The 22,501-nt window shown below is 62.2% G+C and overlaps 2 protein-coding genes across 5 annotated transcripts in view; one reads left to right on the forward strand and one right to left on the reverse strand.

Moving 5' to 3' along the window:
- Nucleotides 1-2,472, forward strand: part of LOC125961406 (piezo-type mechanosensitive ion channel component 2-like) — a 44,292-nt gene extending 41,820 nt beyond the window's left edge. Inside the window, exons 14-15 of the mRNA XM_049699177.1 lie at nucleotides 1,393-1,651; nucleotides 2,076-2,472. Of these exons, the coding sequence (XP_049555134.1) occupies nucleotides 1,393-1,651; nucleotides 2,076-2,472 (656 nt within the window). The remainder of the gene's footprint in view (nucleotides 1-1,392; nucleotides 1,652-2,075) is intronic.
- On the reverse strand, nucleotides 2,344-21,655 carry NPEPL1 (aminopeptidase like 1). Of its 4 annotated transcripts, none has more exons than XR_004478416.2 (13): nucleotides 21,388-21,654; nucleotides 20,505-20,690; nucleotides 19,780-19,950; nucleotides 15,860-15,949; nucleotides 15,333-15,414; nucleotides 13,529-13,671; nucleotides 8,814-8,891; nucleotides 6,559-6,659; nucleotides 5,715-5,838; nucleotides 5,217-5,393; nucleotides 4,640-4,750; nucleotides 3,904-4,119; nucleotides 2,344-3,386 (listed from the first exon to the last, which is right to left on the reverse strand). XR_004478416.2 is itself a non-coding variant. In XM_033410368.2 (13 exons), exons 1-12 carry the CDS (start codon nucleotides 21,535-21,537, stop codon nucleotides 3,906-3,908), a joined length of 1,533 nt encoding a protein of 510 aa, XP_033266259.1. In that variant the 5' UTR covers nucleotides 21,538-21,655; the 3' UTR covers nucleotides 2,344-3,386; nucleotides 3,904-3,905. The 4 variants fall into 4 exon arrangements, 3 of the variants coding, with proteins under 3 accessions (XP_033266259.1, XP_033266258.1, XP_004282363.1); XM_033410368.2 differs by having other exon boundaries at nucleotides 3,904-4,025; nucleotides 21,388-21,655; XM_033410367.2 differs by lacking the exon at nucleotides 2,344-3,386 and having other exon boundaries at nucleotides 3,869-4,025.
- Between the last annotated feature and the right edge of the window lie 846 nt (nucleotides 21,656-22,501).

The raw sequence follows: 22,501 nt of genomic DNA on the forward strand, positions 1-22,501 counted from the left end.
ACATCTCCATGGTTGGTACAAGAAAGCGAGTGTCTGAGGTGGGCCTGAGGGCCGCTTCTGGCCTGCGAGCCGCCTACAGCTCGGGCCCCCTGGGTGCCGGGGGCAGCCCACCTCCAGCTTCCCACAGGCCAGCTCTGGCTCCCCAGCTAGAAGCTGGCCCCCCAGGGCTGCAGGCTGGGAAGGACCCCACGAGAGGAGTGCGTGTCTCACGGGTGCATACAGGTGGCGCTTAATACAGATTGCTGGCCGAGGAAGCCGCCTTCAGGCCATCCCCACGCTGGACCAAGCACGCTCGCGGACGCCACAGAAACTCAGCCGACCCATTAGAAGAAAGGGACAGTCAGGCATCTCAAGGGAGGCCACGGTCACGGAGTTGGGGAGACTTTCTCAGCTGACTCGGGGAGGGGGTGGGGGGTCTGAGCCCCGCAGAGTTTCTCACGCAGCCAACAGGAACTCACGGTTTCAGACGGAGGCCCCTCGTGTTTGAACTATGCTAACTGCAGGTGACTGTGAAGCGGCCTGTGGATTCTTGTCTCTTTTGTTTTCCTGACTGAAGAATCCTCCCTGGACTCATCCCCAAAGCTTGCAGGACCACAGAGAGGCCCACCGGCTGGAAGTTGATCAGGGCCCGTCCCGCCCTCACATCCCCGCCCCCGGCCTCAGATGGCGCTGCTGGGGCAGACGGGGCCGGGCGCAGGGCTGAGCCGGCCGCTCGCGGGCTGACGCTGTCTGTCGCGTGCGTGCTGCCTGGTACTTTTCCGAGGCTTTTAAACGCATTAGCTTGCGGGAGGCTCATTTGAGGCGAGGCCCCGAAGCCAACTGGAGAACAGCTAATTTACTGAATCCTGAATGCAGAGGAAGCAGAAGGCCGTGTGTGTTTTTGCTGAATCTCAAACCAAAGCAACCTTTTGTTAAGGAACAAACAAATAAACAAACTGCTGAACATCAATTTGCCAGGGAACAGTGTGAACAGAGGTTCTGGGCAGAGTGTCCTGCAGCAGATGCCAACCCAGCCAACGTGGACTGGGGGAGGGGGCTGGCGGGGTCGCGGATGTGCTCCTGGGGCCCCGCGAGCTCTTAGGGGGTGCATCCGTGTGCACCAGGGGACAAGGCTGAGCCTTCCAGGGAGACCACAACTACCGGCCCATCGGGAGGCACTGCCAGGGGCCGGCTGGGGAAGGGGCCTCCAGGTGGGGGGCCCCTGAACAAGGCAGGAAAAAGGGGTGCATTTTGGGTGCAGGGCCAGGCTGCATTGCGTATGCGAGAGCCAGAGAGCGTTAGAGGTTTCGTTTCCCTGAGCGTCCATCTCGGGCCCATCCGAGGCAAGTTCCCTAACCCGGTCACCTTGGGGGACACTGGGTCTTCCCGAGCCTGCAGACGTCCCCAGGGCCTGATGCTGTGTCTCCTGTACAGCCCACTCCCACGGGTCCTGGGACGTGGACCGCCTGGCCTTCTTCCGCAACGCCACAGTCCGGCTGCAGCAGCTGAGGCCGGCGGAGGCCCTCACGGCCAGTCCGGCGGCCGAGTGGCAGGGTGTCCAGGAGTGGCGGCCAGGCTGTGACCAGAGCCGGGGCTGCGGCCAGGACATGGAGCTGGTCATCTTTCACGACAAAGTCAGCCCCCGGAGCCTGGACTTCCTGGCGGGATACGGGTAAGGCTCCCCCGGCTCTAAGAACCTGCCTCGTGCCCTGGGCTCTTCAGAACCTTCCGGTCCCTCCTCACCCCTGCTCCCCAGAACTGCCCCAGGAGAGGGGGGGGCACAAGCCCCTGTTCCCTTGGCCTCAGAAACATACCAAGATGGTGGTTTACTGTCTGTCACACAAGCCACTAGCAGAAAGGGACATTCCCACCGTCCTGTCCCTCATTCCTGTCTGCAGGGTAATAACGTGTGTCGCTCCACGGGTGCCCGTCACCCCGCCCTCCAACCCCAGGCGGGGGCTGGAACCCCAGACCCACCCACAGGAGGCCTCGGGGGCCGTGAGCAGCTAGCACTAGCGCCCCTATCCAGCTGGGCTGAGTCAGGGGCCGTGACCCCTCTCGCGGGACAGTGGCGCTGACGGCCGCCCCCCACCCAGCCTCGTCGGGCTCTACGTGTCGGTGGTGATGGTTGTGGCCAAGTTCACCCACGAGCACTTCCCCGGCATCGCCCGGTCCATCATGTACGACCAGCTGCCTGACGTGGTCTGCGTGCTCGGGCTCTGCGCTGCCGTCTTCCCGGTCCGCGAGCTGGGCAAGCTGCAGCTGGAGCAGAAGCTGCTGGCCAGGCTCAACTTCCTGTACCGCTCGCCCGAGACCACGATCAAGTGGACGCAGCGGCGCCCGCCGGCCCCCAACCACCCTGTTGCCGGGGCTCCAGAGGGGCCATGGGAAGCAGCCGTCAGGTCCTCAGGCCCTTTGGCCTCGAGAAGCAGGGTCTTTGCCTCAGCCCTGGGTCCCCCTGATGCCAAGCCCTTGCAGCTGCTCCCCAGCTGAGTCCCCGGGCCTGAGGCCGCCTTTGTGCCCACACAAGGGAGACTCAGTTCCTCCCCGGCTCCCTGACCCTGCATCCTGCAGCCTCTGTGGGGGGTGTGGGGGGGGACAGTGCCAGCTGCCTGGAGGAGGAGCTGGGCCACCTCGGTGATCTCTGGCTCCTCCAGGGCTTCTCGGGGGAAGCTGGAGCGAGCTGCCTACTTCAAGACCATTAAACACGCTAATGACCCGTGAAGGCTCCTGGCCCCTCCGACCCCCGCGCCTCCCTGAGCTCACAGCGTGGCCCTCCGGGCACCCTGTGACCACTACTACTGCGACTTAACACGTGGGCCATGGTTTTCCCAGGCGGGGCTGTGCCCACGGCAGGCAGTCATTAAATACATGCTTGGGACAAAACCCAGAAAGAGTCACCTTGATTGTCAGGGCACAGCCTGGGGACAAGTGTCCTGCAGCCGCGTTCTCGCCCTCCCGTCCCCAGCAGAGGAGGCGTGGGCAGCCGCCGCCATGCCGGGTGGGGCCCGAGTCCCCGATCTCCTCCGCTGGGCCCAGGTCAGGGGTCTCCCTGAAACCTGGCCAGACTGGGCCCTTCAGCACCTAGGAACATGCCCGGGGGGGACCTTCACTTGAACCCGTACAACACTTGCCTCGTGATGTGCTCGGGGGTTCGGGACAGCCTTCCCTGCAGACTGCAGGTCGTGGGAAAGCCCTAAGAGCCCGAGGAGTCTACACTCTGAACCTTCAGATCCAAGACGGCCCAGGATGTGTGCAGGCCTGGACCCGAGGGCCCCAGGGTGCTCATCTGTAAAAACGAGGTTGACAAGCTGCATCTCAAAGCCAGATGCTGGTTTGGGAGAAGGTGGTGGCATCCCGGAGCCTCAGGCCCATGGGCAGGCGTCAGGATTGCTTTCTAAAACGGGCTGGAGAGAGAATGAGACGGAGGCAGAAATGTGATGTGGTTCAGCCATATTTAATTCCACCCCCAGTGAATTCTAAGGAGCCAGAGTAGAGCTTCCTCTTGCTCCATAAAGTTGGGTCCCCGAAGTAAGTCACCTCCATCCTTTCAAAGGGCAGGGCTGCCTGGAGGCAGCGGCAGCCCTGGCTGGAGCACGGGCCTGGGCTCTCTGTAATGTGGGTGCCACGCACAGGGCCCGGGCTGGAGACTGGGCCACGGCACCCGCCGTGGACACAAGGGCCGCGCACGCATCCTGGGGCCCGGGGTCGTGCGGAGGCCCCAGCAGGGAGCGCAGTCTGCAGAAGCTGGCGGCAAATCAAACAGAAACAAGCCCACTGCTGCCCGCACATCCCTCCCCGGGGCCCCCGCCAAACCCTGAGCTGCCTCCTAAGCCTGACAAGAAGGAGCCTTTCCGTCACCACGACAACTAAAAACAGAACAAACCCAAGTTCATCTTAAGGTATAATCTTCCAATTGCTTACAATTAATCAGTGCAAAGTGAGGTAAAGAGCCCAGCGCCGCCGGGCGGGGCAGCCGCATCACACGAGCCTGCGCTTCTTGGAGTCCCTCTCCACGTCCTCCTCCTGGGCGTCCACCTCACAGCCTAGCGGGGACACCAGGTTCAGCAGAGGGTCCTCAGAGGCCCGGCCGAAGAGCGCCAGCAGGAGAGCCACACCGAAGCCCGTGGCCCGCTCACCCTGTGGGCGAGGGCAGTGGAAACACGTGCGGCCGAGCCATAGCCGCTCGGCAAACCGCGGCCGGGGTGTGGGTGGGGACTCCTGGCTCCCGGACCAGGGTGTCTGCCCCCCAACATGCCCCACGGCCCCCTTCTCTGTCCCGCTACACTCCGGGCCGGTGGGCAACGGGCTGGTGGACACGGCCCTGGGCTCCCTGCCCCCAGCCCGTCTCCCTGGGGTGGGAAAGGGCGAGACCGAGGGCCCTGGGCCTCCTGCCGAGGATGGGTCGGCTGGGACGGACTCCACGCAGCAGCCACGCTGTTCCCAGGGATGAGGAGGCCAGAGGTCAGGGGGACCACAGCTGGCCGTGTGACCCTCACACACAATGTTTCCGATGAGCTCAGCCTGCAGCTTTGGAGCCAGAGAGGGGCTCTGGACGCAAGAGAGGGTGAGGAGGGGCCGGGGAGGGGAGCAGAGCGGCCGGCCGGCCAAGCGAGTCCTAACGGGGCGAGGCGGGGGCACCCCCGGGGCCTGGACTCACGGCGTGCACGGGCGCAGCGATGTCCAGGTGGACCCAGACCCCAGGCCAGTCGAAGCCGATGTGCGAGGCGATGAAAAGGCCGGCGCAGGAGCTGGGGCCGTTGTCCCGGTCCTGGGGGAGGAGGACGGCCGTGACCCTTCGGCACCCAGCGGCGGGGACGCTGAGGAGGGGCTCGCCCAGAGCGCCCTCGGGGCTGCGTCCAGCTGGGCCCTCGCTGGATGCCCCGCACCCGCTCCACCCCACCGTCCTCAGCGACCACGCGGGGAGCGGCAGAGAGTGACCCCGAGGGCCGTGCCCGTGGGCTACGGGGTCTGCCTTCACGCCAGGCGAGGGGGGCGCCAGCGAAAGAGCTGATGGGGGCGACGGAGGCAGAGCCCGGAGTGGGGAGGACACCCCGGCGCCCGCCGAGCGGACACGCCGGCAGCGAGACCAGAGAGCGGTGCGTCCCCACTTGGGACGATTTCTCCCCTCCCCCGACCGGAGCCCGAATCTGGGGCCTCGTGGGGGGTACCCTGCCCTGCCCTGCTGCTGCTTCTCGGGGTCGCTCTGACCCCGCTCCGCCCTGCTCCACACCTACCGCCACTGAGTTCTTCATGTCTGCCACGGCCGAGGTGAACTCGCTGAAGTGCAGCTCCGGGCAGTAGACGAGCGGGTGCACCAGGTCCCCGCACTGCCGCCCGGCCTTCATGCAGGCCGCCTCCCACTCGGCGCTGTTGGTGAGCACTGCCGCGTGGTACTTGCCCGTGGCGATGCCCTGGGGACGTGGGGAGAGATGGAGAGAGCCGGCGGGGAGGGTATCCAGGTCGGGGTGGCGGGGAACACCCAGGACAGAAGAGGGGCCAACAGAAAGTGAGGCAGCAAGACAGCGAGAGAGGCCTGAGCGCGGCCACCTGGGGGACGGTCCCTGTCCTGCCCTGACGTTCCCGCTGTGGTCCTCGGGCCCTGAGCGCCTGCACCCCCACGGAGCCCCATGGGCCAGCTCCGGCCCCTTACGAAGATGAAGGGACAGCAGACCCCGCCCCTCTCAGAGTCAAGGTGGCCTCCGGCTCCTCGGGGCCGCTGCTGAGGGCCCCACCTGAGCTCCGGTCAGCGTGGCGATGTCCAGGATGATGTCGGCGCCCAGGTCCTTGCACGCGTAGGACACGCCATCCGCCAGCACCAGCCTGCCCTCGGCGTCCGTGTTGTTGATTTCCACAGTCCTAGGGTGCGGCCGAGACCCCACTGAGAGCCCCTCCTTCCTGTCCCCGACAGAAACGCAGCGCCAGGGCCACGAGCAAGGGGGTCCGGAGCGATGCCCGCCCCCCCCGCTCCCGTGCCTCCATTTCCTCATCTGTCAGACGGGAGAACAGGGTTGCCTGGGTTAAGTGAGGGGAGGCGGCGTCTCTCGGGGTCACCCTGGGGACAGGCGCCTGTGGGAGGGCTGGGCGGGCGGGCGAGCGGACTCCGCTATTCTGAACCCTGGGCCACCTGCTCCGCCAGAGGCTGCCTGCTGTGACTTTCGAGTGTCTCCTCCTGCAGCTGAGAAGAGGTAGCCCAAGGGCTGATCTCAGGGAGGAGATGCAGGGAGGGCCCCCCAGCTGGGGGTCTAGGGGTGCAGGCCTCAGACACCCGAAGGACAGTAAGCCAAAAGGTCGGCAAGGGCCTGTCTCCCTAAGGCAGGGTGGGTCCCAAGCCCCTGCGGGGCGCCCAACACCTCGCGCAGCGACACGGCCACGCTCGCGGCTACCCTGGGACCAAGCGGCTGCTGCCCAGGGGCTCCTGACACAGGGCGTCCTCCCCACTGCGTCTGGCCCTGGCCGGGGTGAGCTGGGCGTGGCCAGGGCTGCCAGCCCGGTCTTGGGAAGGGCCACGAGTTCCAACAACAGAGACAACCTGAGGGGGGCAGGCACTGTGAGGTGGGCGGGCGGGGTTGGCCTTACTTTCCTGAGTACAGCAGGTGGATGTCGTCCGGCCTCGTGGCGCCGGGTCCCACCGAGTTCTCAGCCAGGCAGAACACGGCATGGAGGGTGTCTCTGAAACCCTGTAGGGACAAGGGCAGAGGCTCCAGGTACAGTCTGGGGGTGCCGGCGGTGGGGCAAGGATGGGCCGGAACTCCCCTCTGACCCACCAGGACAGCGACAGACAGACAGACAGGCAGACAGGAGTCCAGGGAGTGGCGAGCACAGCCTCTGGCACTCCCCGCGGTCCTGGCGGCGGGCTCTAGGCCAGGGGTCCGCCACCAAAGTCCGTGCAATGCAGCGTTGAGCCCGGAAGCAGGGCTGCGCTGCCGGGTTTGAGTCCCAGCCCGGCCGCTCCCCAGGGGCCTCGCTCAGCCCTTGTCTCCCGCCCACACAGGGTGGCCAGCGGTCACGGTCCCTCACCACACACCTGCTGATCTGCGGGCTTCTGAGGTTGGCCTTTTGTCTCTGGCGTTTCCTTGTGCCTACCCTCAGGTCGTGTGTGCTGTCCCTGCCCGGTGGAGTCCACGGGGACACAGTGACCCCCGCCCCCGTGTCCCACCACAGAAGCCCTTGCGTGGACTCACCTCCTCGCTCCCATTCTCACCACACTCACCTCTGGTTTTAGCATCTGTTGGTCATTCTCACCTGAGACAACTACTACACTGCTGTTTGCCACATGGTGGTTTTCTATTTCTGTCACTTGTACAGTAAGCAACCGGGATTCTGCTGTGAATAGTGACTATGCCTGCCCGTGTGACGCGGGGATACTTATGCTATTCTGTGGGTTACGATCCGTCTCTGTCGTTAAGCGTTTCGGGGCTCGTATTGAGGCCTGCTCCCTTCCTTACAAAACCAGTTACAAGCGGAGCCTCTGGGCTTCGGCCCCTGTGGGGTGGGGACCCCCAGCAGCCCACGGCAGCACGCTTGGCGGTGGAGGGTCCAGAGGAGCCCCGAGACCACGCACGGCCGCCAGCTGGTGAATCGGCGGTAATTGCCAAGCAGCTCCCTGCACACGGGACGGGTCTACCTGCTGGGGTGCCTCCTGGTCCAGATGCCAGGAGAGACCCTCCACGGGCAGTCACCCGGGCCCCTCAGCAAAGACTCCGGGCAGCGCGGCCATGTGAGCTCTCCAGACACTCCCCCACGAGCTGACAACAAGCAGCGGCCGCCCGCGGCTGGGCCTTTCCCCTCGCATCCCCGTCGAGCTCACCCACCGAGGGGGCGGGCCCGGCTCAGCCCGCAGGGCCCCAGGCGGGCAGGTGAGCTGGGTGCGGCCCCCAGGCCGGGCCTGCGTGTGCCAAGCAGGGCGAGGGGACGAGGGCCAAGACCCCCTCCCCATCCCACCCCTGGCTCCGCAGGGGGGGGGGCACGCACTGCTCCTGGGGGGTCGGTGCCGTGGCCGCAGCTCTCCCTCCTAGGGAGGACCCCCGGCACTGTCGGGACGCAGGCCGAGCCCTCCTTCCTCCCGGACTTCCTGCTCCCCTCTCGGGGGTGCCTGGGCAAAAACTACTTGCCAACATCTTTTCACTGGACGCCCACCCCTGGGAGCCATGCTGCTCAGGTGGCCCCTGTCTGTGGGGAAGGAGAGCTTGTATCTGGTGACACGAAGGGCCGGGCTTCTCAGAAGCGCCCGAAGGAGCCACACTGAGAGGTAAGTGGCCCTGGACGGCCGGTGTGCGCCCACCCCCCTTTGCTGGATAAACACCCTCTACAACTCCAAACGCCGGGGAGCAGCCACTGCTGCAGGCCCCCCCGACAGGGCTCCTCTGGCTCAGGAATCTGGTTCCAATCGTTGGGCTCCATGAGGCCTGGCGTGCCCTGGGTGGGGAGTGAGGGGCCCTCCGGCTATCCTGGACGTCTGTGCTCAAAGTGGCCACCCAGGCTACTCCAGGGCCGACCCCGGGCCCCCTCCTCCGAACAGCAGCCCGGCCCTCCCCAGACCCCGACCCTGAGCACCGGACCCCGAGTGAGGGCGGGCAGGCCGGGCGGGCAGTCTGCTCCACGGCACCCTTCCCGTTTCGGTCCGGACGGGCGAGGCTCTCAGAACTCAGCGGGGACCCGTGAAGCCAGACGCGCAGGCGAAGGTGACACGCTCGGGCTCGGGGGGAGGAGCCCGAGGGGCCCAGGGCTGGGGTGCAGAGGGAAAGGGGCCAGGGGGCTGCAGAGGCTCAGGAAGGACGCGGGGGGGCGCTCTGGGGAGAAGGGCCGCGAGGGGAGGATGGGGCCACACCCACCTGCTTGACGGCAGCTCTGAAGGCCCCCAGCACGGCCGCGGCGCCCCCGCAGTCCCTCTTCATCCCTGGCATGGTGGTCTGTGGGTGGCACAGGGGGACGAGAGAGAGGTGAGCGGATGCTGACCCCCCAGCGCCAGGGCCCCCGCCGCAGCCCGTACATCAGGGCCCCGGAGGTGCAGGACCTGGTGCCCACAGAACCCAGGAAACGCCACTGGTCGCCTGGGGTCCCCTAGAAGCAACGGGAAGCAAGGGCTAAAGATGCCGGGGTGCCTCCGGCTCGAGCAGAGCTTTGGGAGTTACTGAAGGGAACTCTGCGAGGGGGGAGGGGGAGACGTCCAGAGCTGCCGGATTCGCTGTGGCCTGGCTCCTGGCTAGGCCATGACCAAGTCCCCCTACCTTGACCGCCCCATCCGGGTTAATGGGAGCTCTTCCCAAATGTCACCAGTCACTGTGACATCACCAATCCCACCCCCACCCTGAGGATACCTGCCACCCGCCCCAGCTGGAGTCTCTGGGGTGACGGGTCTAATGGGAGGATCACTGGAGACAAAGGCGCCCTCCGGCCACAGAGGCAACATGATTTTCTTTAGGCTAGCTGAGAGCAGCTACGCATTTTTACATTCCATAGGTTCCCAACACTAACTGACAGGTTCGTATTTTAAATTAACAACAGGTCATCTCGGATGTAAGGATTTGGGATTGAAAGGTGCCAAGAGATTTTTCTCAACCCTTATTGGATTACGTGAGCCTCGAGTTTTAATGGAAAGTATCTTTAGATATAAACGGAGCTGCTTTTCCAATTAAGTTGAGTGAAAATGACTCAGCCAGCACTACTGAAAATAAGCCATCTCTTTTGACCTAATCTGCAAGAAACCACAAGATTGTTTAAATGGAAAAACAGGGCCTCAGACCCAGAATCAAACCCCTTGCAAAATGGCCGCACAGAAAATGGCTCGAGATGGTCCCTGAAACCCCGTGATCCCGTCACGGGCAGAACAAATGTCCCACCAAAAACGCAGCTCAATTGACTGTGTCGGCTTCTCGGACCCCACCCGTCGTTCCTGTTTTTATAAGAGAAACGATTTCCATGGTAACGCCTTGGTCACTGGTAGGCTGACACTTGCACCAATGGGGCAGGGGCAGTGATGGCTGGAGCCGTGGCCCGGGGCCCCACGGGAACTGGTGGTCACTGGATTCATTTCCAGGTCTTCCGGGAAATAAGGCACTGCTCATTTCACTCGAGTCTTCTTGCTGAAGCGGTAAACGATTAACTTTTCAAAATCTCAGCCGTGGAGTACAGCTGTTCCCAAACTGTCTGTGATGAGATGGAAGGTGCCGGGAAGGCCCTGCTCTCTCTCCCCGATGCCCGGCAGTCGGTCACGGTGGGTCGGCTGGAGCCCAAGTGGGAGCGGGCACTGAGTCCTTCCTGAGCTCAGCAAGCCTCTCTGTTCTTGCAAACACCGTTGTACTTGGAGGAACCACTGACACGTGCTGGGGATCTAGACTCAGGTATCTGCAGACATTTTCTCAAAAACTATCAAAGTGAGCCTCTCGCCTCCAGGAGGGCACCGGCATCGCTTGGTGCCAGTGGTGAAATCGGAGCTGCCAAGCAAAAATCAGAATTTTGGAAAACTTGTATCTGCCTCCATGAGGGCTTCCTAACACTCACCTTTTTACATGAGATAGATGGTGATATTAACGAGTATGGTTTTTAAAAATATTATATAATGAAATGTGTCAAAATCTGGAGGTTCCGCATAACTCTGTGAACAATATTTTCCAAATGACCCACATCATGTGTGATATTATAAAATCATACATTCAAAGTTCAAGACAGACCCCGCAGATTTCAACGTAGCAGAACACCAAAGCTCACAGACGTGGTTTCAGATTCCACATCGTAACTAACCTTTCAGAAGCTCCCACCTGTCGAGTTTTGGTGTAATAGCAAAGAAGAATGTCCTGAGTTACCTGAAGAGGGTACTAAAATGCTTCTCCCTTCTCTAACTACAGAAGGACTGAGGCCAGATTTTCTTTTTATATTTCAACTAAAACAGATCACAACAGACTAAATGCAGATCACAGCTGTCTTCTATTAAGGCACGCATTAAAGAGCTGCAAAAATGTAAAACATTGCCACTCCTCTCGGTAATTCTTTTTCGTTTTGGAAAATACAGTTCTTTTCATAAAACTGTATTATTTACAATGGTATGCAATGGGGTCATATTGTTATTTTTTAATGAATTAATAAATATCTTTAAAATCTCCCAGTTTTAATTTCTAGTAGGGTAAATACCAGCAGACATCACCCTTATAAACAAAACCTCTTTGTAATCAATACTTGTTAAGACTGGAAGGGGTCCTGAGTCTAACACACTTGAGACCTGTTAATTCATGCTGATCCTGATTTGCCTTGAAAACCGGGGTTTTTCCTGCAAAACTGGGAGAGGGTACCACCAGCAAAATGACTAATCTCCAGGAAGCCCTGCTTCTCGCTCCTGCCCTCCAACAAGCCACCATCCAAATGAGCCTGAAATCCTGCCCCCAGAACTCAGGGCAAGAGCCCTCGTCAAGGGTGTGGGCGGGGAGCCAGCACCAGGTGCAGCTAGAGGGGCTCATCATCTGCAGAGAATTTAAAACGGTAATAAACCGACTAGAAGTCAGTCTGCCTGTTGTCATCAGTGGAAAAAATATTCCTCCTGCTGTTGGCTGAAGCGAGCCCTAATCACACGAATAAAAGCTTCAAATCCACCTATGTTCACTCCTACAACACTGACTCCAGCAACACTGTCCTACACGGATGCTCTGTGCCGGTGGCGCAGACTCCGCGAGGTGCCCTGGTTCTGAGTCGGGCGGGCTCCGGAGGCGTCCACGGCGCCTGGGGTGGCGAGTTCCTGCCCTTGGATGGTGTGCTCGGAGCGAACCCCAGGGAGCAGCGAGCCTCTTCGCTGCCCTCAGTCTCGGGGAACCGCTGGAGTCGTGGTGTTTAAAATGCTTTTACTCCACAGACGTCTGAAAGCTGCTGGACTTGATCTCAAAGGACTGGAGACATGGCTGCTATACCAATTTGGGGAGTTTCCTGGGAAATGGGATTCTTAGCAGTCTCTGCTGAGGGACCCTACTGTTGGAGACTTTCCCTGAGTATTTGTGTATCAGTTGCTTCATGGGATAGAAACTCTTCAAAATTAAAATGAATTGTGTTGTTTTGGATCAACCATGAGTGAACACAGACTGACCAACCTGGCACCTCTGCCTAGTGAACACAAAGATGTGAAGATGACCAATTTTGATAAAGTCATTGACAAATCCCCAGAAACTAAGGCCTGACAGCAGAGTCTGATGCTGGCACGCATCACCACGAAAGAACAACGTGGAGGCGTCAGTTTTTTCCTATCAAAAATGACATTAATGCTATTTTCTTCTTTTTTTTGGCCGCACCTCACAACATGTGGAACTTCCCTGAATAGGGATCAAACCCACGTCCCCTGAAGTGGAAGGTGGAGTCTTAACCACTGGACCACCAGGTAAGCCCACATTAATGCTGTTTAAAAGTGTTAATGGATGACTGTTTTCTTTATTTGTACTATAAAATTCATTTTTAATTTTTTATTGGCATGATAATATGTATGGAATTCAATAAAAGGGAATTCACTATCGGGGAATTCACGACTGGTGTTTGGTTTTTTTGAACATTTATTATTTGTTTCATTTCCCGATTAGTCCTGAAAGTAATTTTGTTGTTCAGAAGAGGAGGGATGTTAAAAGAAAAAGATCCTCCACTCTGGGTACCAAATACAGAAGTGCAAAAAGGAGCAGCACAAGCCCTACCCTGAACAGCAGCTGACCCTGGGGTGTGACGTCAGAGGAGCGACAGGGAGTGGCGGGACCGGCCGCCAGCCGGAGGAAGGAGGCGCACCCACAGGGGCAGCTGCCGCTTAGCTCCAGCAGGGCGCCCCCAGGCGCCAACGCACGACCAGCGCTGCCAGGTCCCCTGAGGTTACAAAAGGTAAGAGACCCAGTCCCGTGAGAATTCTTCCTGTTTTTAAATGCTGGTAACGAATTCGGATTTTAAAACACCATCTGGGCCAAGAGGACGCGTCTGAGAGCCACGAGGGCTGCCAGTCGCCAGTGTCTTCCCTGCGCGAGCTTGGCTCGCGCTCAGCCGTCTAAAAGCTCCCTCTCCGGGATAGCTGACTCTCCTCTTCCAGTTTCCCCCTAGAGCCCAGCCTGGGCCTGGAGCACCTGCATGTGGGACGAGCAGATGAAGACACCTCTCCCCCTGCTCCTGGTGCAGGGCAGGCCCCTGGGCGTGAGAAGGGGCCGCCCCTTAAGAGAGACTCTGGGACTTGCAGCCTCCCAGCAACGCTCCCAGGCGCCTGGCTCCTGGGCCCAAACTCCCCTCCCTTTAACCAGGGTGTCTGCTTTCCGAAGGTCTCGTGAGAACCACCACTAAGCATCCTCTTGGGGGACCTCAGACGGTCATGGAGACGGTGGGCGTCTCCCCAGGCCCCTTCCTTCTTCTCCTCCAGATTTTCTGTTTCCTGCCTCCTGTCTGAAGTGCAGGCGTGAAATCGTCTGCCTCTCGGGGGACTGGGCCCCACGGTCTCCCCCCTGGACACCCTGACTCCGAGGCCCAGGAACCTTGCTCCTTCCTCCGACGCCTGAGAAGGGGCCCTCCCACCCGGCCCCGCCCAAGCCCCAGCCCCGCACCTCACCTTCCCCTTCATGCTGAGACCCCCGGTGTCGTAGACGATGCCCTTGCCCACCCACGCGATGGTCTGGGTGGCTCCGTCCGGGGTGTGGCTGAGGACGGCTAGGGCTGGGGGGTGGAGGGCGGCCTTGCCCACACCGTAGATCCCTAGGGAAAGCACAGGACACGTCAGTGACGTGCGGGCTGGACCCAGCAGAGGACTCCCGGAAGCCCCCCAGCAACACTGCTCTCCCCCCGAAGTAGCCACTGGCCTGTGGACGTTCCTCCCGGAGAGCTCCCTGCCCCCTCCCGCCCCCTCCCGCCCTCTCCCGCCCCCTGGCCGGTGTGGGATCGGGGAAGGCAAATGAGTTCACTGCCCTGGGACTGCAAATGAATTCTGCACGAAGTACTGTGAGGCAAGAAAACCCGCTGAGAAAAAAAATACTGTATCATTCCCAGAAAGACGTGAACAGGATTGCAGAATAAAGTGGTTTCTGGATAATTCTGCAAGGCCGCTCCAGCCCCTGCCTGCCCTCCCTTCCCTGACCTCTCTGTGCACTCAGGAGGTACCTCCCTTCCCGACCTCGCCCCCACCACTGCCTCACTGTTGGTTCCTGGGCCCCATCTTCTCAAGAAAACTGTGGCTTGCTGTGGGCACAGCCCATGCCTCACGGTCCCCCAGTAATCAGACCAGTAACCGTAGCAACCAGGATAAGAGGCAGTAATAGCTGCCTGGCAAACTGCTACTCATCCTGCGAGACCCGCTGCCAACGTCACCTCCTCCGTGAAGCTTTCTGACTACGGCCTCTGCCTCCACTAACGTGTGCCTCAGATTCTGCCTCTGGGCATTCACGAGCGTGTGGATCCCCTCCCCGAAGCGTGGGCAGGACGGCAGGTCTCAGTGCCTCTGGGTGTGGCAGATATGACAAGACCACTCCCAAGATTAGGTGACAGAAGAAGACCTTGCCTCTATCTTGCTCTTTCTTGGCTCTTGTTCGGAGCCCTTGCTCTGAGAGAAGTAGTTGCCACGTTGTTAAGTTGCTCAAGGACAGGCCCACAAGACAAGGAACAGCCAGTGGGGCCCGGAGGCCTGCTGGCGGGGCCGTGAGTGAGCCCTGCTGGGAGCACGCGGCCAGCCCCAGTGGGGCCTTCAGATGACCGCAGCCTCGAGAGAGACGCTGGGCCGGACCCAGCTAAGCCACGCCCGATTCCCCCCCCACAGGACTGCAAGACAAGGGATACGTGTTGCTTTCGGCTGCTACCTTCTGGGGTAATTGGCTTTGCAGCCTCAGATAGCAACGACAGTGACCTTCCCAGCTCCTGTCCTAGTCGTCACCGCACCTCAGCGCCTGGGAGTTGGGGGAGGACGGGCCTGGCAATGAGGAAAGGCTCTCTGAGGAGGTGGCCAAGACGTGCAGGGTAAGACGGCCCCGTTGTGAGACCATCTCGGGGGAAAGCATCCCAGACAGAAAGGGCCGCAAGTGCAGGCCTTGATGTAGACGTGAACTTGTGTATTCGAGGAACAGAAAGGCCCTGCTGGGTGAGCCGGGCAGCCAGGACGGCAGCACGTGGGAGGCTGCAGAGGGAGTGGGTGGGGGAGGCCTTGGCTCCCGAGGCTTCCAGGATCTGAATCAGAATCTGAATCGCTGCCTCCTCTCTCCCCCACAGATGGTCTGCTTCCCAGGGTCTGGCCTCGGGGCTGGGCACGGGCTGGGTTCCTTCAGAGCGAAGCCTGGGACGACACACCATGCAGCCTGGTGCCCCCCTGCCACCCAGGTACCCCGGGCCGCTCCTGAGGCCAGGATCTGCGAGGACCAGCCCCCACCCACCTCCAAATCCTCTTGTCTTCAGCTCCTCGTCCCGGATAACGGTTGGGACGATCCCCAGTTCTTTTCCAACTTTCTTAATCTCCTGGATGTGTTCATGGAAAAAACAACACACAAACACGTGAAGACGGCTTAAATCAGGGCGAGGCCAGGGCCTGGGCCAGGGTGAGCAGATGCCTTACGGTGGGAGAGGGATGGGCTGTGATGCCGTGGCTTTGACTCTTGGCTCTGAGCATGATTAAACCCAGGAGAGGCGGCTCCCCCTCCAAATCTGCGATTTCCTGCAGCCCATGGCTGGAGGCCTGCTGAGGGGCCTTGGGGAGGAAGCTCTGCCCTCCCTCCACCCTCAGCTGAGGCCTGGGGGCCCCTCGGCTCTGGGTGGACGGCAGGACTCTGCCCGCAGCAGCCCGCGGCTTCCCCAGACGAGGTGCAGAGACTGTGGACCATCCCCCTGCAGCCCTGGGTTTCCTGACTCTCCTTGGGGTCTACCGACACCATCCCAGTCCTGGCAGGACCCCAGGGCTACGAACCTCGAGGAAGGTGTCTGTGTTCATCTCATTGCAGGGCGTGTCCACGATGCGGGCTGCCAGCCGCACGCCTTCTGTGGCGCTTGTTAAACACTAGGAGAAACAAAAGGCTGTCACTGGGGCCCCGGGACCAGGTGGAAGGCATCCCTCCTCATCCAATGGCCAGGGGCCCAGAGGTGTCAGAGGCACACGTCACCCGGGACAGGTTGCAGGGCTGCCGCCAGGGGAGCGAGGGCAGGTAGAAGGGAAGCAAAAGTTTGCCCGTGACCCTCCAGACGTCTACATAAAGTCCAACGCAGCTCCAGAATCACAGAGGAACCCTTCAAGTGTGGCATCCTGCCCGGCCTACGAGGGGCCCACCTTGCTTTCTAAACCTCATCTCTTGCTACGTACGCCCCTCATCCAGGTGGCAGGTGGCCCTCCTGCCTGCCTCTGAACACACATTATGTCTGGCCTCTGCCAACCCCCTACCCCCTTCTCAGGAGGAGGTGTTGCCCTCTGTTATGGACTGAATGTCCTGAAGCCCTGACCCTCAATGGGGTGGTATCGGGGCTTTAGGAGGTGATCAGGTTTCAACGAGGTCAGGAGGGTGGGGCCCCATGATGGGATGACTGCCCCTAAGAAGAGGACACAGCGGGCTTCCCTGGTGGCGCAGTGGTTAAGAATCTGCCTGCCAATGCAGTGGACATGGGTTCAAGCCCTGGTCCGGGAAGATCCCACGTGCCGCGGAGCAACTAAGCCCATGAGCCACAACTACTGAGCCTGTGCTCTAGAGCCCGCGAGCCACAGCTGCTGAAGCATGCGGGCCTAGAGCCCGTGCTCCGCAACAAGAGAAGCCACCGCAACAAGAAGCCCACGCACCGCAACGAAGAGCGGCCCCTGCTCACCGCAACTAGAGAAAGCCCGCGCGCAGCAACGAAGACCCAACGCGGCCATAAATAAATAAATAAAATAAATAAATTTATAAAAAAAAAAAAAGAAGAGGACACAGCAAGAAGGTGGTGGTCTGAAAGCCAGGAAGAGAGCCCTCACAGGACCCACCGTGATCCTGGATGTCCTAAACATGTGCTGTTCAAGCCCCCCGTCTGTGGGCTGTTGTCATGGTGGCCTGAGCAGACCAAACGACTCCCCTTCTGTTGCCAAGATCCCAGCTACGCTTTGAGGTACTTCTCAAAGGCCATATCCTCCAGGAGCTTCTCTGGATCCTCCCAATGGAGAAAAGGTCCCTGGGCCCGCTGGGGAGGTGTTTTTCTCACGTGGGCCCCATGTGAGTGTCACAGCCCCCCACCCTTTTTCCTGGTCGTCTGATGTAACACTGCTCTGGCCACAGGGCCAGGAGGGAAGGACACAGACAGACCGGCCTTGTGCACCGACCCAGCGCCCAAAGGGCAGCAGGAGCCTGCCACCGGCCACCACGGGAGGCACTGCAGACAGGGCACGTGCACACGCAGAGGTCATGTTCATCCCCTCTCCCCTCGGCTGTCCACGTAGCAGGAGATGAGGTTTAGAAAGCAAGGTGGGCCCCAAGCGTCAGCCCTGACGCTCGGCTTTGCCTCCTGCCCCACCTGGCCCTCCAGCACCCACCTCCAGGGCCTGGCTGCCTTTCCCTGTGCAGGAAGGAGGCAACATCAAGAGAGAGGCGCAGCGTGGGTCTGGCGGGGGTGAGGACGGCACCCCGTTCCTCGCCGCCTCTTCCAGCGCCGCAGGGACCGGGAGGGCAGGCTCCGGGCCCACAACGGCAGCCCAGCCACCTCTCAGGCTGTCCCGAGGCAGTTAAACCCTGGAGCCTCAGAGGCAGAGACTTGACAGCTCAGATGCGAGATGTGCCGTGTAGCCCCCGCTGCCTGTCAGCGGGCTCTCCCCCAGGAGGGTGAGCGTCTCTGTCTGTGGGGCACCTACTGTGCACCAGGCTCCACACTAGACTCTGAATTCAAAGACGCCCAAGGGACGCAAGTCCAGCAGAGAATGACAACACATTGTTCCATTAGATGCCACAGAGGAGCAGGGTAGGAGAGGCCACAGACACGGGGTCTAGGTGGTCCCCGTGGTGAGGAAAAGGCCAGCCGGGGCGTCAGAGACTCATGTGCTCACAATCCAGGACAGAAGAGGAAGAGGCTGACGGACGGTGGCCGCGGTTCAAGCCTGGCTCCACCCCATGCTGGCGTGGCCCCGGTAAGTCGCTTAATACCTCTGAGGCTCAGTTTGCTCAACTCTAAAGTGGGGAGAGTTAGCAGAACCCATTTCACTGGGCAGTTGTGAGAATTAAGTGTGTGCGCACACGTGTGCGGAGCAGCGCCTGACACCTGACAAGCACTCGCGAAGCGCTGGCCCCTGCCTGGTTGTGAGGCAGTGGGAAGCGGAACCGGAGGGGGGAGTCTGGAGGCAGCGAGGCCAGTTAGGAGGCTGCCGCCATGGTCCTAGAGAACAGTGGGGTGCAGGTGGGCAGAGTAGGACGGGTGGGATGTAGGGGCCAGGGAGACCCTTCATCACGTACAAAGCCGGTGCGGGGATTATTATGCACGGGACCAGGACCCTGCCCTCCGGGGGCTGGGGGACTCTGACTCCAGCGCAGGGAACAGAGGCTAAACTCAGATGCGTCATGTCCGGTGCGGATGGCTCTCGGCTGGCAGAGGGTCTGGCAGTGTGGGAGAGGCTGGGTTAGCCAGGATGGCCAGGCCTCCCCGAGGAAGGGATGTGGGCAGAAGCCGGACTGAGACCAGGCAGAACCAGAGCCGGAGGGGCCCTGGAGAGGGACCCTGGGCAGGACTGGGCTTGGTGAGGCCAAGGGACAGCAGGAAGCCAGTCCCTGTGGCTGAGGGCAGGAGGAGAGGGGCTTGGAGGGGCTAGAGGAGGCTCAGGCCTCCAGCCCCGGCCCAGAACTCAGAAGGAACTCCCTGGAGCTGGAGGGAAGGAGTGATCATTGGCGTCCAACTGCAGGCTGGAACCCAGGGGCACTGAAACCACCCAGAGAGGAGGGAGTGAGGCCAGAATGCCCCCACGGTTGGGGGGGGGGCGACCACAAAGGGAATGCGGAGAGGGCGGGGCAGGCAGGAAAGGTACGGGGAGGAGGGAAGGCTCAGGCCAGGGCTGGGCGGGTGCCCTTCAAGGAGGGATGACCAGTGCTCAAGTCAGACAGATGTGGCCCTTGGAAAACAATGTCAGGAAGGGGGAGGGCGAACTCCATGCTGGTGGGCTGAGGGGGGAAAGGGAGTTAAGACAGGCAAAGCAATCGGAACATGGGAGGTGAAGGGAAGAGAAAAGAGCTGTCTCAGGAGGGCAGAGATGAGGCACATGGTCTCCTCCTAGGGGAAAGAATCCCGGTGGAGGGGGAGCAGTTACAGATCTGGGGGCACAGGGCGGATGAGGGGCTGCTCAAGGGGCTGGAGACAGAGCGCCGGGTGAGGGAGGGGAGGGGAAAGGACCACCTGAGTCTGGCTGTTGGAGCGGGGGCTGCAGGTGGGGAGGGTGAGACCGCAGCACCCCTGGGCTGGGAGGGTCACCACGGGAGGGAAAGCTGGCATTCGGCCCACACGAGGACTTCTAGGTTGGAAATCACTTCCAGCCTCGCCGTGCCTCAAGAGGATCAAACGAAGGAGGATCAAATGACATAACATATGTAAAAGTGCACCATGAGGGTCACGCGATACACACACGGGCAGGAGCATCAGCATCAAAACGTGAAAGCGCCCGGCGCGGGGTGGGTGCTCGATCAACACTGGCTGAATAGAACCGAACCCTGAGAACGAGACCACCCTGGGGAGAGGGAGCCCGCTGCCCGGCTTTGGACGGGCCCCGGGGGCCTTCTTGGGAATGCCAGCAGCCCTGTCCTGTCCTCCCAGGGAGTGGGAAAGAGAGCTCTGCCCAAGCTGGGGGGTGGCGGGGAGTGCGGCATGGGGCCCCGGTCTGAACTTCCAGACACCCACTTGCAAAGTGGACACTTCCACTGGCCCGTTGTCTTGTCCCACCAGGAAAAACTCCACTGTGACGGTCTTCTTCTCCGGGCGCCGTGATGCCCCCGAGCGTTGGGTGAAGAGTGGGAAAGCGCGGGCCAGGGCACAGGCCGAGGCGAAGGCGTCCGACCGCTCACAGACCATCTGCAGCACAGAGAGTGGAGCTGTGGTGAAGGGGAGCGAAGCGGGGTTGGGGCGGGGGGATGGGACCCAGGGCCCAACCCATGGGAGCCGCCATCAGGAAGTGCTAGGGCCCCACAGCTGGGTCAGAGGCCACTGTGGAAACAATCTGGACGGAGACGCCCCAGCAAAGCCATCATCCCAGGGGCCTTCCCCGGAATCACTGTCCCACGATGTGAGAAGAAAATGTCAGCCACCAGATGGGGTCAACTGCCTCTCGAGACAGGAAGGCAGGACGTGCAGCGCTGCACAGCGGACACAGGCTCAGGAAGCCTGGGTCTGCGTCTCAGATCTGATCTGGGGTAGACCGTTCCGTCTCGGGACCCTCGGTATCCCCGGCAGCGGTAAGGCCGGGGTTGCACGGTGCGGTCGCGGCAGCATCATCCGCACCGGGGATACCGTGGGCCGGAGTGCTCTGCGGTCCAGAGGGCTGAGCCACAGGCCCCGGCCAACAGGCCAGCACGCAGCGACCCGAAGCTCGGGGGCCCGTGCGGGGCCAGCCCCTCAGAAGAACTCACCAGAATGCACCGATGGGTTCCCGGCGGCAGGCAGGTCCGCACGAGCCGGGTGACGAAATGCGCGGCCGAGGGGCTATTGTGCCGGCTCACCCTGGAGGGCAGGGCGGCCACGGTGGCATAGTTCAGGTAGAGGGGACAGCTGTCCGTGGGGCTGGGGTTGAGCGTGCTTAGGGCAGCCTGCCAGAGCTGCATCAGAAGGGGAGACACAAGACAGACACCAGCCTTTACAGGGCCGCCGGCCAGAGCCCTGCGCGCAGACGCCTGCCTCACTTGCTAAAAGGGCACTTTGCAGCCTCCCCGCGGCACCCAGGATCCCTAATTAAGAAGTGTCACATCTCACTAGATAAGCGCTGTGTGCGTACGCTGGCACGCGTCCACCCTCGTGGGATTAAACAGTGGGGACTTAAACGGCCAAGCTGGACCGTTTTTCTGCTAAAAACGCTGGAAACCTGCACTGGGGTGGGACGCAGCCAGGTGCCCCTGGAGGGGGGCGGGCGGCACCGCCACAAGGGTTCTGGAAGGTGGTGTCAGGGCCGCGCAGGCTGCCGGGGCCCGGCCCCTCGAGGGCAGTTCCTTCGAGCCTGGTAGAAGGACAGGCCAGCTCTGCCCACGAGCCTGCGGCCCGGGTGGGTGCGGGGCGCGCGCGGCCTCCGGGCGGGGCTGCTGGACGGGAGCCCGCTACTCTGCTTCCTGGGAGGCGGGCGGCCCCGGGCCTCGCCGGCCTGCCTGGCCTGCTGGGCGCGCCCGGGCCGGCGGGCGGGCGGGCGGGCTGGGGGCGCCGGGCGGTCGAGGCGGGGCCTCCGCGGCCTCCCGGCCGGCCCGGCCCCGCCCGACCTCCGCTCGCCGGCAGGGCGGCGCATGGCGGCCGGCGCGGCCCGCTCACCTCCTCGGTGACCCGGGGCAGCAGCTTCCCGCGGACGTGGCTCCAGGGCACGCGGTGCAGGTGGTGCAGCTGCCCGAGCAGCAGCAGCGGCCGGCTCTGCGGGTCCGCGTCCCCGGCGCTCGCCTGGAACTGCAGCCCCACGCTCGCCATCTTCGCCGGCCTAAGCCCCCCGCCCCGGCCACCGCGCCCGCCGCGCTTGGGCTCCCGCTCCGGCCGGGCCTCGGCGCCGCCCCGGCCCTGCCCGGCCGCCGGCCCCGCCTCCCCCGCCGCTCCGGGCCGCTCGCGAGACGTGCAGGGCCCGCCCGGGGCGCGAGGGGGCGCCGGGCCGGCGGGGCGGGGGGCAGGCCCGGGCTGGGCGGCCCGGGGCCGCCCGGACCTGCAGGCCCCGGCCCGTGGCGGGCCCCGAACTCCGCCAGGCCCCGCACCGCAGGCAGTAGGCCCAGGCCCGGCCCCACCAGGCCCCATTCCCGGCAGGCCTCAAGCCCCGGCAGGCCTCAGACCGTGGCAGGCCCTGACCCTGGGGCAGGTCCCGAGGTGGGTCCTTCCGTGCTAGTGAGGAAACAGTTCTCCGGACGGTACTTCCGGGAAGGGGCCCCCCAGCCCCGGCAGGCTGCCAGCGGACCCTAGTGGACCTGAGCTCCAGCAGGTCCTGAGCAGACGCAGGCCCGACCTCAAGGCCACCCCAGCCCGTCCACCAGACCACAGTCTAGGTGGGCCCTGAGCCAGCCCAGCCCCGAGGAGAGGCAGGCCTCCCGGGGTCTCTGAGGGGCAGTGGTGGTCCAGCTGGACCCCTCTCGGAGCCCTTGCCACACCCTGTCGCGTTTGGGCTGGCTGGGTGATTCTTGGATTCGGGCCAGCTCCCAGTCGCACGAGGCCCCCCCTGGCATGCTAGGCAGTGTACATAGTCCCCTTCTCCTTAGTGGGTTCCTGAACCTTTGTCAGACCCCAGCATTTGCCAGGCCTGTCCTGGATGTAACGAGGGCACCGGGGACTGGGTGTCCATTCAGGTTGCCGCTTCTGGGATGGCCAGTTACGAACCCAGGCATCACCTCGCCAGACCACCCCTTTGCGAGAAGCTGTCCCTGCAGCCTCCCACCGCGCTTAGGGAGAGAGG

Source organism: Orcinus orca, chromosome 16, assembly GCF_937001465.1.
Source record: "Orcinus orca chromosome 16, mOrcOrc1.1, whole genome shotgun sequence".
Classification (NCBI taxonomy): domain Eukaryota; kingdom Metazoa; phylum Chordata; class Mammalia; order Artiodactyla; family Delphinidae; genus Orcinus; species Orcinus orca.